The 14353-nt window shown below is 44.1% G+C and overlaps 9 protein-coding genes across 9 annotated transcripts; 5 read left to right on the forward strand and 4 right to left on the reverse strand.

The window, feature by feature from the left end:
• Positions 1-487: 487 nt before the first annotated feature.
• Positions 488-1410, reverse strand: Bfra_005145 (putative 40s ribosomal protein s3 protein; the record flags this gene model as incomplete). The annotated part of the gene is made up of 2 exons (XM_037335532.1): positions 1336-1410; positions 488-1250 (listed from the first exon to the last, which is right to left on the reverse strand). The coding sequence occupies exons 1-2, from the start codon at positions 1362-1364 to the stop codon at positions 488-490; spliced, it is 792 nt and encodes a 263-aa protein (XP_037192627.1). The 5' UTR covers positions 1365-1410.
• Positions 1411-1840: 430 nt separating this feature from the next.
• Bfra_005146 (putative protein phosphatase protein) lies at positions 1841-4229 on the forward strand (the record flags this gene model as incomplete). The annotated part of the gene is made up of 2 exons (XM_037335533.1): positions 1841-1867; positions 1938-4229. 2 exons carry the CDS (start codon positions 1841-1843, stop codon positions 4227-4229), a joined length of 2319 nt encoding a protein of 772 aa, XP_037192628.1.
• A 418-nt stretch (positions 4230-4647) lies between these two features.
• Positions 4648-6599, reverse strand: Bfra_005147 (putative phenylalanyl-trna beta subunit protein; the record flags this gene model as incomplete). The annotated part of the gene is made up of 3 exons (XM_037335534.1): positions 4648-4693; positions 4748-6478; positions 6547-6599. 3 exons carry the CDS (start codon positions 6597-6599, stop codon positions 4648-4650), a joined length of 1830 nt encoding a protein of 609 aa, XP_037192629.1.
• A 159-nt stretch (positions 6600-6758) lies between these two features.
• Positions 6759-7215, forward strand: Bfra_005148 (uncharacterized protein; the record flags this gene model as incomplete). Its single annotated transcript, XM_037335535.1, has 3 exons — positions 6759-6894; positions 6924-7044; positions 7134-7215. 3 exons carry the CDS (start codon positions 6759-6761, stop codon positions 7213-7215), a joined length of 339 nt encoding a protein of 112 aa, XP_037192630.1.
• Positions 7216-7257: 42 nt separating this feature from the next.
• Positions 7258-9493, forward strand: Bfra_005149 (putative protein phosphatase pp2a regulatory subunit a protein; the record flags this gene model as incomplete). Its single annotated transcript, XM_037335536.1, has 8 exons — positions 7258-7323; positions 7391-7496; positions 7553-7704; positions 7754-8245; positions 8299-8413; positions 8466-8610; positions 8665-9103; positions 9155-9493. The coding sequence occupies 8 exons, from the start codon at positions 7258-7260 to the stop codon at positions 9491-9493; spliced, it is 1854 nt and encodes a 617-aa protein (XP_037192631.1).
• Positions 9494-9927: 434 nt separating this feature from the next.
• Bfra_005150 (putative s-adenosylmethionine-dependent methyltransferase protein) lies at positions 9928-11105 on the forward strand (the record flags this gene model as incomplete). The annotated part of the gene is made up of 3 exons (XM_037335537.1): positions 9928-9989; positions 10153-10927; positions 10992-11105. 3 exons carry the CDS (start codon positions 9928-9930, stop codon positions 11103-11105), a joined length of 951 nt encoding a protein of 316 aa, XP_037192632.1.
• Positions 11106-11831: 726 nt separating this feature from the next.
• Bfra_005151 (uncharacterized protein) lies at positions 11832-12083 on the reverse strand (the record flags this gene model as incomplete). Its single annotated transcript, XM_037335538.1, has 2 exons — positions 11832-11950; positions 11996-12083. 2 exons carry the CDS (start codon positions 12081-12083, stop codon positions 11832-11834), a joined length of 207 nt encoding a protein of 68 aa, XP_037192633.1.
• Positions 12084-12096: 13 nt separating this feature from the next.
• Positions 12097-12520, reverse strand: Bfra_005152 (uncharacterized protein; the record flags this gene model as incomplete). Its single annotated transcript, XM_037335539.1, has 2 exons — positions 12097-12339; positions 12413-12520. The coding sequence occupies 2 exons, from the start codon at positions 12518-12520 to the stop codon at positions 12097-12099; spliced, it is 351 nt and encodes a 116-aa protein (XP_037192634.1).
• Positions 12521-13022: 502 nt separating this feature from the next.
• On the forward strand, positions 13023-13566 carry Bfra_005153 (putative mediator of rna polymerase ii transcription subunit 10 protein; the record flags this gene model as incomplete). Its single annotated transcript, XM_037335540.1, has 2 exons — positions 13023-13062; positions 13115-13566. The coding sequence occupies 2 exons, from the start codon at positions 13023-13025 to the stop codon at positions 13564-13566; spliced, it is 492 nt and encodes a 163-aa protein (XP_037192635.1).
• Between the last annotated feature and the right edge of the window lie 787 nt (positions 13567-14353).

Here is a 14353-nt window from a genome sequence, read left to right on the forward strand (position 1 = left end):
TGTTTGATGTGATGACACACGTTTCGAAACTATTGCGGAAAAGTTCGGGCTGTATATTTTATATGCTAAGGGTTGGAATTTACTCGTGAAGGTCGTGCGTGTTTTTTTTTGTTTCATTAGAATATCATTTTGGTGGCAGGCTGGTCTGCTGGCTGGGGGTATATCTCAAAGTACGACTGCATGAGGATCAGGCGTTTGGGTTGCTATTGTGTACAAAACGAGACGGTTGGGGGAAAGACATCTATCTGTACGATATATACATGGGTGAATCAAGGAATGGGCTCTTATGAGGCGCTTTAAACTTAGTTTGACTCTCACTTTTGAATGCAAGCTAAGGTGGTGGCATTTGGTATCACATTTAATAGTATCATGTAACATTATTTTCAAGTGTTTTTAAAGCCGTAAATTTCGTTGGCTAGATGTGAATACAAGTCCGTGAACTATGAACTCGCAGGAAACGCCCATCCTATTTTACTATTCCATAAATTTATTCCTCTTGGGGAGCTGGAGCAGCCTCTTCACCAGCCTGTTCCGATGAGCGAGCGGCCTCAGCAGCTGCTTGAGCAGCGGCAGCCTTCGCACCGTAATCCTGGCTCATAGGTTGAACCACACTTTGCTCCTCCTTTGGCTCGATAATGGTGACGGAATCTGGGAGACCCTTGGATGGTCCAGACTTTCCTTCTGGGTCAGATCCTCTCATGATCTTGACCTTGATACCGAGAACACCTTGCTTGAGGAGAACGTGACGGGTAGCGTGGTCAATGAAGTCCTTTGCTGGTTGACCGGAGTGGATCATGAAACCATCAGTGAACTTCATGGACTTGGCACGAGCAGCACGTAATTTTCCAGAAACGACAACCTCACAACCCTTAGCTCCAGACTCCATGATGAATCTGAGAACACCGTAGCATGCTCTGCGGACGGCGAGACCGTTAAGGAGCTTGTATCTGAGGGATTCGCATTGAGCGACGGCGGAGAGACCACGGTTTTGGACCTTGGCGGCGTAGAGGGAAACGCTGTTCTCTGGGAACTTGAAGCGCTTTTGGATGAGGGAGGTAAGTTCGCGAATGCGGCGTCCTTGCTCTCCGAGAACTTCTTGAGTGTGGGTTGCGCGGATGATGATGTCGGTGACGGTTGGGGTGACACGGACTTCGACACCGGAGTATCCCTCCTCAGCCAACTCGCGTTGGAAGAACTCGTTCAATTCGGCGTAGAAAACACCATCGGCGACGAACTTTCTGCGCTTGGAGCTGTACACAAGAAATTCATGATTAGCCCCGCGAACTTTTTTTCTTGTTGAATGTTGAATGAGCTGTAGCAAGGGCAATTTCTTACATAGCGGCACCTGGAACACTGGAAGCCATATTGTCTGATTTATGAGTTATGAACCGGTGGGAAAAAGGTTCAACGTCGTCGTCGTGATTGTCGTGTGGTCGATGGTCGCGAGTTCGAAACTGAATCTTGTTAATTTTCCTACGAATTCCTAGCGTATGTGGGATTTTAAGCGAATTGGAAGATAACAGCCTTTATTACAAGGCTCAAATAATTTTCACAAGGCTCACAAATTAAAGCCCCACTAGACCCCCATGTGGCATGAGCCGTATAGCTACAGCCTGATTGGAACGCCAGGGATGCTACGTAACTGATATGATATCGAATTTCAGTTCATGAAGATGATCAAATATCCATAATACAGCCAAAAATTATTCAAAAATATCTAAATAACCGCCCTCAGAACTCAGAATAAATTACAGAACTAGACTGCGAAAGAAGACTTTTAAAATTACAAATGATTCATATTATTTATACTACAACCGAGTGCGCCGAGCCATAAATAAAAATGGCAGACAAGCTCAAGATATCAAAGGTTGGTCAAACATTGAACTCCTGCCGCGCAATTGAGAGTTGATCAACTAACTTTTGTAATCACTTCATAGGTGGATGACGTTCAGGTAGTAGCTCGGGGGCAAGCTTCTAACGTTACACTGCACTTAACAGCACATCATTTAATCGTAGTTCAAGCACCTCTTCCTCCGCCGGAAACTTCGCAACAAGCATCGCCAACGCAAAAGCGCACAGGGGCTCCGGTCAGGACGAGGGAGTCATGGATAGCATATCCTATGATAGCATACTGTACATTTCGACCAACTTCGCCAGGATCTGCACAAGCTTCTTCTATTCGTCTCCGGGGTCGAGATTTTAATTACTATACTCTTAATTTTGCGGATGACAAGCAAGCTCGAGAAACATTCGAAAGCTTGAAGAACTCAACGTGCAAGTTGGGTAGTATTGAAAGATTATATGCCTTTAGTTACAAAGCGCATGGGGTGGAAAAGCAGATAAATGGGTGGGATGTATACGATCCGAAGGCAGAATGGAAACGTTTGGGAATAAGTGAGAAGGGGGTTGACAGAGGATGGAGGTTGTCTAAGATGAACCACGATTACGCCTTCTCTCCCACCTACCCAGCCCTACTCCCAGTTCCTTCATCTGTCTCCGACATCACAATTAAGCATGCTGCCCAGCACCGTTCGAGGGCCCGGATACCGGTTCTGACATATCTGCATCCTGTCAATAATTGCGCTCTGACAAGATGTTCACAACCTCGGACCGGTATGCGACAAGCCCGCAGTGTACAGGATGAGAAGTTGGTTAGCGCATGTTTTTCAGCAACATCACAGGTCGATGAGGTGGACTCGGCATCTCCAGCGGCATCTAGAAATAGTCCAGCTTCCAGTCAAGCCGATATCAGTACGCCGAACAATGGAGAAGTGACAGACACGGAACGTTATGAGGATGAGATGCTTGCATCTGCGTCAAATATCGAGATCATAACTGAGAAACCTCAAGTGTATGGGGCACAGCAGAACAATCTGATTGTGGATGCAAGACCTCAGGTTAATGCTTACGCTAACCAAGTAAATGGCTTTGGTACGGAAAAAATGGAATACTATCCACTTGCTAAGAAAGCATATTTGAATATCGCAAATATTCATGTTATGCGAGACTCTCTGGCGAAAGTGATTGACGCTATTAAGGATGCTGATGTGTCCCCTCTTCCTCCAAATCGAGAACTCTTGGCAAAGAGTGGTTGGATAAAACACATCACTGGTATTCTTGATGGGGCGGCATTAATCGCCAGGCAAGTCGGTATACAACATTCGCATGTCCTCATTCACTGCTCAGATGGCTGGGATAGAACGAGTCAGCTGAGTGCTCTATCCCAGTTGATGCTCGACCCTTACTACAGAACTATAGAAGGATTCATAGTACTAGTAGAAAAGGACTGGCTAAGTTTCGGGCATATGTTTCAACATAGATCTGGATTCTTAAATCATGAGAAGTGGTTTGTAACACAAAACGATGCTCTTGCTGGCTCAGCAATACAGCCAGGTGGGAACACTGACGGGCGCGGAGATGCTATCGAAAATGCTTTGCTAAGCGCCAAACGATTCTTTAATAAAAGTAACCACAGTCAAGAGAATGTCGATGAAGCAGATGAGGTTACAGTTGATCAATCTCCCAAGAGACCTATTTTAGACACGCTCCCTCAAAGTGATGTTACCAAGCCCAATGAAACTAGTCCAGTCTTCCACCAGTTCCTAGATGCAACCTATCAGCTTCTCCGTCAACATCCTACTCGCTTCGAATTTAATGAAAGATTCCTTCGCCGACTTCTCTATCACCTCTATTCCTGTCAGTACGGGACATTCCTCTACAACAATGAAAAGTCTCGTGTAGACGCCCGCGTCAAAGAACGCACCAAGAGCGTCTGGGCATATTTCTTGTCCAAGAAACCCGAATTTACTAACAAGGACTACGACGGAGAAATAGATGATCACGTTAAAGGGAAAGAACGCTTGATCTTCCCTAATTTAGAGGATGTAAGATGGTGGCATCAAGTGTTTAACCGCACTGACGAAGAAATGAACGGACCGCATAATCCTGCCATGGAAAGATATCTAGCACTCAGTGCAAATAACAGTAACGGACTTAACACAACTGCAAGTATAAGCTCGCCGCCAGGAGCGCCACCAAGTCGCACGGTTCTTGCGGGCCTGGAAGCGGGAACTCCGACGAGACGAGGTTCAAATGGGACGACGACTGTTAGTGGCAATCCATTCGCAAGTCTGAGAGATGGAATTGCGGGGCTGGGAATTGGGAAGGCAACGGGGTTGGGAGGCTTGGGGGCATGGGAAGTGCGAACCAGAGCGGTCCGGCAAGTCTGAATGGGAATAGTAAGGAAATGGAAATGGAAGTTGAGATGCAATGATGATATCATACGACTGTTAGTTTTGGGATGGATGATTAGGAAATTGCCTATCCAGGCTGGCGTTTAAACCGAGCTGGGAAATGTATGTTTCTGAGAGACGGGGGAAAGGAAGGAAATAGGAGAAGGCATTCTTCTAATTATATCTCACCAAGGCACTGTAGGAGTAAAGGCGTACTGGTAGAGATACGTTGTCAAAATGACGAAAAAATGTTATAACGTTTCATAATTTTTTGATACTTTTTACTCATTATTCATACATCGGACACGCTATTCTAGTAGCTAAATAGCAAAAGTAAAGCCGCGAATCAATGCCTTCTTTTGGGAATATTCTAGCTCGCCTTTTGGCCTATGTGCGATTGATGTGATTTGATGGCTTATAAGAAGACTTCGAGATTGATCTCCAAAGTACTGACAGGATATCTGGTGTCTATTAGTATGTTACGTTCCCCAATCTATAAGCAGATATAGACTTACCTCAATTCGAATTTATCCAAAACGGTAGGATGCAAGATACCAAACTCTCCAACACGCACCTCCTTGCCTCCCAGCCGCAAATAGATCGCAGCCGCATGACCAGCAAAGAAGGTTGGCTCATCAATCTCCTCAATCCAGTATCCATCTGGTTTTGTTGGGTTCTCCTTGATTGCGAATTCCTGTTTCTTGCCCTCTAGCCCCTCCTCATGTGTAATGAATGCGGTTTGCAACATAAGCAGAATGCGATCAAGTAAACCATGGACAACTTCGAAACCACTGGTTTTGCCGTACCAGGCTGCTGCAAAATGACGCTCATTTCGCGATTTACGCTCCAAGCTCAAATCTTTAAACGCAACGTCAGACACTTCGAAGACTTTGAGGGGGAGACTGTGCTTCTTATTTTCACGGATGGTTTTGAGGAGACCGGGGAGGAGGGATGTGCGGACAACTTGATATTCAGCGGTCTTGGGGTTGGCAAGTCGAACAGCTGTAGTGCCATCATCTTTGCGGTTGAGCCAAGCGAAATTCTCGTCGTGAGAGCAGAGAATTAGAGGCATGACTTCGCTCCAGCCTGCCATGGCGGTTTCCGTTCTAACTATGTCACCAAGTTTGTTGATTGGAAGGGGTTGAGCAATTGTGGAGGCTTTGTTTGGGGATGTACGGGGAAGATTGTTGAAGCCGTAAGCAATAGCCACGTCTTCCATGATGTCACATTGGTGAAGAACATCGGCTCTGGTTGTTGGTATCGAGACGTCCAGTAAATTCTTATCCTTTGAGGAGGGTTTCGCGGACAAGCACATTCTCTTAAGAAGCTCACAAATCTTTTCTGGGGATTCGGAGAGACCACAGCAGTTGTTGATATAGTCGACCTCAGCCTCAGTTTCCCGTGGGCTGAGATTAGGAGTTGTTCGGGTTTCCTGGTTGTGCTCCGAAATAATCTCGACGGGCTCAATTGTGAATGGTTCCGCGCAGTATTGAGAGAACATAGAAACTATGATATTGTTTACGATCTCTAGTTTTGTGCGGTCCGTACCAGTCATCTCGATGAAAACATTCTTGGTATTCAAAGTAATCTTGGAATGATCTCCATTAATGATTGGAGGCATAGACATGACAGTGCGATTTGAGTCGTAAATGACTGGATATACTGGTTTGTCCCGAATAATGTGTAGGTATTTTCCCAAGTGTTTGTCGTTCTCATAAAATTGCATTAATTCCTCCGCGTTCATCTCCTTAGTTTGGTTCAAAGGTGTGAAGACGATATCTTTTGGTGGAAGTGCCTCGTATGTGAAAGGTCCTTTGACTGTATCCATATCATGCGTACCAATCGCAACCAAGGTGCGCTGTCGGGCAAGATTCTGGTGTAGCTTGTCTTGCAGCGAAATGAAGGAGTCATAACCATCTTGAGTGAAAGTAACATTTCGTAGGATCGACGCCGAGACATATGGTCGCACTTTCATAGTATCTTGGTGAACTGTCAAGGTCTCTAAATTTCCACTCTCAGGTTTAACCAATCTATAGTTTGGGAAGGGTGTCTTCTCTCTGAAGATATTCAGCATGAGAGCTATGCCCTCAAAACAGAGCATATCATATCGATTCGCGGGGATTTCGATTTTAAGTTGTGCAGGTTCTTGCTTTCCGTTGACTATTGGTCTTTCCGAATTTGATGTGTCCTCGTCCAATTCAATTCCAAACTCGAAACATAACTCTTCGAACTCCTCTGTGGTATACCTAAGGTATAATTTAGTTTACTACAACATATATGGCAAGCTGCGAAGTCACAAAAATTGTTTACTCACTCTTGCCCGAGAGCTTCGTAGAGCTTCGCTTTATCAACGCTGATGGTGGGCATCTTGACTGATTAGTTGCGGTTGCAATATTTGCTTCACAGTTTCTTGAATCAATATGAGCAATGAGTTATGAGTCGAAATAATTATTGGTGGGGTTGTATCAGAGGGGTCTGAACTGAGAAGTATACATATGTGCCTGAGGCTCACATATCAATGGGTCAATGGTTGATTCTCAAAGGTTCAAACTCACCGAGAGCTGTCGCTGCCAACCAACATTAAAACTACCACCTCTTCTGAATTTTAAAGCGTTTGTCCAGCACCGCTACTTCGAATTTCAATTTCATCCTCTTTGCAGCAGTGTGTTTTAAAGGTACGTTTTGTATAAGTTTCTTTCACTATCAAATCAAAGTCTGGATCTGTTTACAAAGAGTCCTTCGTTGCTTCCCCCACCATATGCCACCCAGATAATCTCGTAGACCTCACTGACATGTCATCGGCAGTCCCTAGGTCTGGATTATATCATAAGATTTATTCACCTCTCCCGCTTTTTCTTAGTCCCGGAGATTAATTACAAAGTTCCGTCAATCTATCAACAGGAACCAACGACCACGCGATAACCTCCTAAATATTCTCAACCACGGATACAGAGTAAACAAATCCAACACCTCACCCTATTGAACCTCTGAATTCACTCCCTAAAAACTTTTACATATCTTCACAATGGCGGACGCTCCAGATAAGACTGACGAGCTCTATCCCATAGCTGTTCTCATTGATGAATTAAAGGTATTGAACCAAGGCGCATCACCTTCGAAGGACAAGGCTTTGTTGCGCAGTACTGATAGCTTACTAGCACGATGACGTTACTTTAAGACTGAATGCCATTCATCGACTATCAACGATCGCCCTCGCACTTGGAGCAGATCGCACAAGAGACGAGTTGATTCCTTTCTTAGATGGTATGCCGTGCGATATGGAACTACATTTTAGTACAATGGTTGACGATATTATGTAGAATCCGTCGAAGATGAAGACGAAGTTCTCACAGCTTTGAGCGAGGAACTCGGAAACTTTGTAGAATATGTTGGCGGGCCAGAGTTCGGTCATGTTCTTCTGTCACCCCTCGAAAACCTCGCGGCCATCGAGGAACCCTTGGTGCGAGAAAAGGTTTGTCAATAGTAGTGACATCTAGTTATAGCTATGCTGACTGGATTAGGCCGTGGAATCTTTGAATAAGATATGCGAGGAGCTATCCTCACAACAAGTCGAAGAGTACTTCATTCCCCTCACGATTCGACTCTCAAAAGCCGACTGGTTCACCTCAAAGATCTCCGCCACAGGATTATATAACGTACCATACAAAAAGGCGTCGCCTCCAATGCAAGAGCAGCTCAGGCAACAATTTGGCCTTTTGGTTCATGACGAAACCCCTATGGTCCGAAGACAGTCTGCAAACAACTTGTCGAAATTTGTGAAGGAAATGCCCGCTACAATAGTTGTGGAAGAAATGATACCCTTGTTCCAGCACCTTGCCGGCGACGACCAGGATAGCGTACGTTTATTGACAGTAGAGATTTTGATTGCAATTGCGGAAGTCGTACCAAAGGAGCAGCAATCAAGTCATGGAGTTCTACTCACAGCCTTGAGGAGTTTAATCGAAGATAAAAGTTGGAGAGTGAGGTATATGGTAGCTGATAGATTTGAGAAGGTTGGTTTTACTCGGATTGTACAATTCTGGTGGACAGTGCTAATGCAGTACAGATTGCAAAAGCAGTTGATGATGAAGTTGTAACAAGAGATCTTGTACCAGCATTCGTCAAGTTATTGAAAGACAGTGAAGCAGAAGTACGTACAGCAATTGCTGGTCAAATCCCTGGTATGTCTGGTCATTCCTGTTTTCCAAGATACCACACTAAACAAAAGGAAAGGTTTCTGCAAACTTGTCGATCACACCACTCTCTTGAACGACATCATGACTACTGTCGAAGATCTGGTTTCTGATACTTCTCAACACGTTCGGGCTGCTCTTGGTACCCAGATCAGTGGCCTTGCACCAATTCTTGGCAAGCAAGAGTAGGTTTTTTTTATATCCAGAGTTTATGATCTTTATGCTTACAATCTCTATAGGACCATCGATCATTTACTCCCGATGTTCTTGCAAATGCTTAAAGATGAATTCCCAGATGTCCGTTTACATATAATCTCCAAGTTGGAGTTGGTGAACCAAGTCATTGGCATTGATCTCCTCTCACAATCCCTTCTTCCTGCTATTGTACAGCTTGCTGAGGATAAACAATGGCGTGTCCGCTTGGCAATCATTGAGTACATTCCTCTATTGGCCAGCCAACTCGGTGTTCAATTCTTTGACGAGAAGTTGGCTGCCCTCTGCATGGGCTGGCTAGGAGATACAGTCTTCTCTATCCGTGATGCGGCAACAAAGAATTTGAAGAAACTCACCGAAGTTTTTGGCGTCGATTGGGCAAATGAAGCCATCATTCCAAAAGTTATGGCTATGGGAGCTCATCCAAATTATCTTTACAGAATGACCACCTGCTTTGCAATTACAGTAAGCTTCAGATTTTGCCCCTTGCTCAAAATATTCTAACCTTATCCGCAGACACTTGCACAAGTTGTCAGTCTCGATGTCGTCTCAAATTCTATCCTACCTATGATGGACAAATTAGTAGCCGACGAGATTCCAAATATTCGTTTCAATGTCGCCAAATCATACTCTGAGATTATCTCAGTTCTTAAGAGATTGCCAGACGAGGGTACCGTGTATTCGCTAGAGAAGTCTGGTAGCTCAGAACCGCCCTCGGCTAGAGGTCAAGAACTTATCCAAGAAAGAATTTTACCAAATTTGGAAAAGTTACAAAAGGATGATGATGTCGATGTTCGATTCTTTGCTACTACGGCCGCAGCTTCTATTTCTGGTGAACCTATGGAAACCTCATAGATAAGGAGGGTAAAGATGTCGCATATGGGAACAAAAATGTATCTTTTCTGCGCCAGTAGGTTGAGCATGGTGGCCTTGCTGTTTTCCTGTTATTCTAGATCGGAGCATGAAATCCAGCATAGTCCCTTCTAATAAGTTTTTGATAAGCAACCTCCCTCATATGCAGATGGTAGGCCATAAAACCGTAGAGAAACAAATCAAATGAGAACGATATACTAAATGATTTAATGTTTGTGATCATGAATTGTGAACCACGTATCTCTCGACTATGGCAATGCAGTCTCTCGAGAGTCTCGACTTTATTAGGCGGTGAACCAAATTATTCTGCCGCTATCGAGGATACCCACCCTCGATACACTGATGCCATTATCTCCTGCACAACATCTTCCCTCAAGACTGAGTAAAATCGCAATTGAAACAAATCGCATTTCAAAATGACCTCGAAAGCATCTAAGCCATCACAACTCGATCCGTCAGCTCTAGGTACAAAAGAATAGTAAGTATGTCTTATGCGCTTTACAGATGATTTACCCCTCCATACTACCCCTCTATTACACAAATTTTCTCCTTCCTCGCACCGTACTTGCTACCTAGCACATACGCATCCTCCTAAACTTTCTCTAACACCCAAAGCCATATTCGTTAACAAAGAAGCTTAGTTGGGATAATCTCTATAACCGTGAAATTTCAAACCACGCACTCGACGCGACGGATGTAGGAACGATATGGTTTGATGATTCATCTGCGGAGGATAAAGTTGTGGATTTCTTGAATGGAGAGGTTTTCGAGAAGGACTTATTGGGATTGGGAAAAGGGAAGAGGAGAAGAGATTATGGACTGCTGGATTTAGGGACGGGAAATGGCCATTTTTTGGTTAGGCTGAGGGAGGGAGAGGAGGATAGTGACGAGGATGAGGCGGAGGAGGAAGAGGAAGAGGAAGGGAGGGAAAACGAGGAAACGGGAAAGAAATGGGTGGGTAGAATGATGGGTGTGGATTATTCAGAGAGATCTATTGAATTTGCGAAACGAATTGCGAAGGACAAACTAGAGAGCCGGGAGGAACAGGGGAGCGAACAGGGAAACGAAATCGAATTCATCACCTGGGATATAATGAAAGAAGATCCCTCTCCAAAAGTCCTAAATGGAGAACAGGCAAAAGGATGGGATATAGTACTTGACAAAGGAACATTTGATGCTATTAGTTTGTCGGAGGAGGTAGATGCGAATGGGAAAAGGATTTTCGAGGGATATAAGGAGAAAGTGCTGGCATTAGTGAGAACGGGCGGAGTGGCGGTCGTTACGAGTTGCAATTGGACAGAGGAGGAACTGATTGAGTGGTTTGTTGGAAAGGGAGAGGAGCAGGGAGAAAGGTTTGAGGTACTGAGGAAGATTGAGTATAGAAGTTTTAGTTTTGGAGGAGTGAAGGGCCAGACGGTATGCAGTGTTTGCTTTAGGAAGTGCGGGGGGAGCGAATAAATACTGGGAAAATCGTACCCAGAAGGTTGTATTGAGGGCTACTGCACGTGGTGTGTGGTTCAAGCACGAACGAAGGCTGCAAACTCGACGAGGCTATAGACTTGCTCTTACTGCAAAAATAATCATTGAAGACTAATATCTATATCTATATAAATCCCACTCCAGTAGTGCTTGCACGGGAAGACCTTCCTTGAATTACAAGCATGGCATATACAATTTCTCATTTAATCGAGACGTTCTAAATGCACAAATATCCGAGAAACTAGATTTTGAAATCTCGCTCCCAGTTAGTCTCACAGTTCGCTTCGCTGTGATGTCTCTTTGAGTGTATGAAGTGTCATTTATGTTCTATATATCTCTGTCAGGTATGTATATAAACCTTTACATACCTATATAATGAGACGCTTCATTATAATGGATAGTAAAGTTTGGTTCGTATTTCAATTCGTCCGAATAGTAAAATACTGTTCGTCTCAAGTGACAAGTCAACTCCATACCCTAGACTTCCATTAGAATTGTACTTTCCAATTGTGAAAGTAATTAGCCCACCGGAGTCGAATCAACCTGGGCCTCATAAGACTCCTCGATGCCCCCAGACATGAATATGATAATCAAGATCCCTCGGGCCTGGATGCTCTAGGCTGTCATTTTGATGTGCATCGTGTGCGGTTCACTAAAGTCATCGCGGCCTTCAAACTCTTGAGCGCAATTCATATGATTGCGACGTCAAGGCGCAACTGCTAAGGCCTCATGAACCTTGAAATATAGAAGCTTGAAGCCCATATTGCATGAAATTCGTGTGTGAGACGTTATTTCTTCCGGGTCAGGAAGTCATTCCAGTCATTCCGATTTAGCCCATTCATTATCTCCTCCCATTATTCTTTTTCTTGTTGTTTCCAACACTACCAGTGACATTAGTTCTAGGTTCGCTGAGCCCAGCACGTCTTAATCTCCCCAAGAACTTTTCATCATCCAGTTCCTCTCTTGATATGATAAAAAGCGCTCTTCAAATCGGTCCCATATCACGAGGACCACATGGTCGTGCATCACCCCTTGCCTTACGTTTTTCAAAATATGACTGGAAACAGGATTTAATTGCTGTTTCGACCGTCATTTCTTTGAGGCCTTCAACTTCTAGGGCTGGAGTGTGGGCTTATATGATGCTCCGAGTCTCCCTCAAACTCGAGCTCTTCAAGCTCTGGTATTTCAGCCAAGATTGGTGAAGGCACTATCGTACCTTTGATCCGAGCAGCTTCCTCCAACGTAAAATAAGGTCCACTGATATAGAATTCATCAGTTGGATTCTGAGTTCGTGCTTGGGCTGCATGATCGTTGGCGATGTTGTGCAGGTCGTGGAGGAGAACACGAATCTATTGGCCAATTAGAAATCTTCGGTGGTTGAAGACGACAAGGAGCAAGGGACAGGGGATGAGAGAAACCCACTTTATACCAAAGATCATGATCTGCTTGAAGATCTGACATGGAATTTGTAGAAGCACTCACGTGCTCTGAAACAAAGCTATTCATCAATTGACTTTTTTTCTTGCTCATGTTTGGTATGCTCGTTTTGATTGTCTTAGGTTTTGAAATGATATTTACATGTGAGTGTGTGGGCAGAAGTCATTGCAAGTTAATTAGTGGATGGGTTAATGGGTCTTTTAGTAGTTCCCAGCGAACTACCGAAACACTCACCGGGAGTAGAATTGTAACAAAGCTCACTGGGGAACTTCCTACAATCATCCTAAATTCTTCTTCTCAAGAGTAAATCACTTCTTGAATTTAATTCTGAGCTCGTACGGTTGCGATTCGATGTCAAAATGAGAATATTCTATTGAGTTGACTAGAAATCACTGGTAAGGCTAGACTAGTGCTTAGTTTTTGGGATCAGTGGTACCGATAAAATAGGAGCCTTGCATGCAGGGCTGACAGCCTCATTAACAATATTACATAATCTCTTCTAGATGAGCATCCATCAATGAACTCCTCGTCGATTCTCAACCACAAGCAACAAACAGTTCCTCCAAAGATTTTTCATATCAAATCACTCTCAAAAATGGCGCCAGTCAATAACGATGACCACAATGTCGTTACGAGTAAGTTTTCAACAATCCGTATACTCTACCATCATCATACTAACACTTACAGACGAAATCAAGAATGTTATCCAAGACTTGTATGAAATAATGATACAAACGCATAATTACGACAGCGTCGGACGACCAACTCGTGATATTCTTGAAAAGTCTCTCCTCCAACTCTCAACTTCTCTCCAAATCGTTTCTCATGCCACGGTTCCCGCTGGGCCTCCGACCGGAAAACCCCAGTTTGATAGGGTTGCGGGAAAGGCCACGGATCTCGCATATGTTCCACAGGATGTGATACACTACATAGACAATGGGCGGAATCCAGATATTTATACGAGAGAATTTGTGGAGGCGGCGAGAAAAAACAATCAGTTGATGAGGGGCAAGATGCAAGCGTTTGGAGATTTCAGGGATGTGCTTGCCGGAGAGATGGAAAAGGTGTTTCCAGAGTTGGAGGATGATATTAGGATGGTTGTAGATTATACTACTGATGATAAGGAAGAGAAAAAATAAGTAGGCGCCGCCTGGCTACATTACATGGGCGCGAATAGGTTACGAGGACATGGGAGAGCGATGAGAGACGGGGAATGGTTATAGGATCGCAGCTGCAGGGCAAATCAACGGGACGGAGGAAAGGGAGTTTATTAGAGAGGGCAGGTTTCTTGCCGGGTGAATAGAGTTCCTAGGAATTAGGATATTGGGATTATGGGGCATTCAAGGGCTGGATTCGCATGGAGTTCCGGAAGATACAAATGTGGGACATTGGAGTCATGGGCAATAAAACGAATGGAACATGATACCAACACGATGGTACTCAAAACGAAAGGAGTTTCGGTACAAGTACCGATCGGCTAGAAAGGATAATCATGGCACAAATGACATCATTCAGGTAGCTCATCTCATTTACTCATTTTCTGATATCACAATTCAGTAGTGGGACGAAAACAGGAATGTGTATGCAAATCATGAAAGTAATCGTTTTTTGATTTTGTTTGACATTTCTTTTCTGTAGGTAGGTAGGATACAGGGTACAGATAGAAAGCAATTCCAGGCATATATCTCTTTATCCATGATGCAATAAACGCCTCCAAAACGAAAAAATCAAACAAGCAATAACGAGGGAATACCTATGCTGCCGTCCATATAACAAAGTTTCTCCTTCACGCCAAACCAACATCCCATATCGCTCAAAACGGAAAAGCGCTGAAGCTTGCATGTAAAAAAATGATGGTAGAAAAAACTCTCAGGAAATCCATCCCCATGCATGCTGTCTCCCAAAAACACTTGGATCCCTAATATA

Source organism: Botrytis fragariae (genome assembly GCF_013461495.1).
Source record: "Botrytis fragariae strain BVB16 chromosome Unknown tig00000054, whole genome shotgun sequence".
In the NCBI taxonomy this organism is placed as follows: Eukaryota; Fungi; Ascomycota; class Leotiomycetes; order Helotiales; family Sclerotiniaceae; genus Botrytis; species Botrytis fragariae.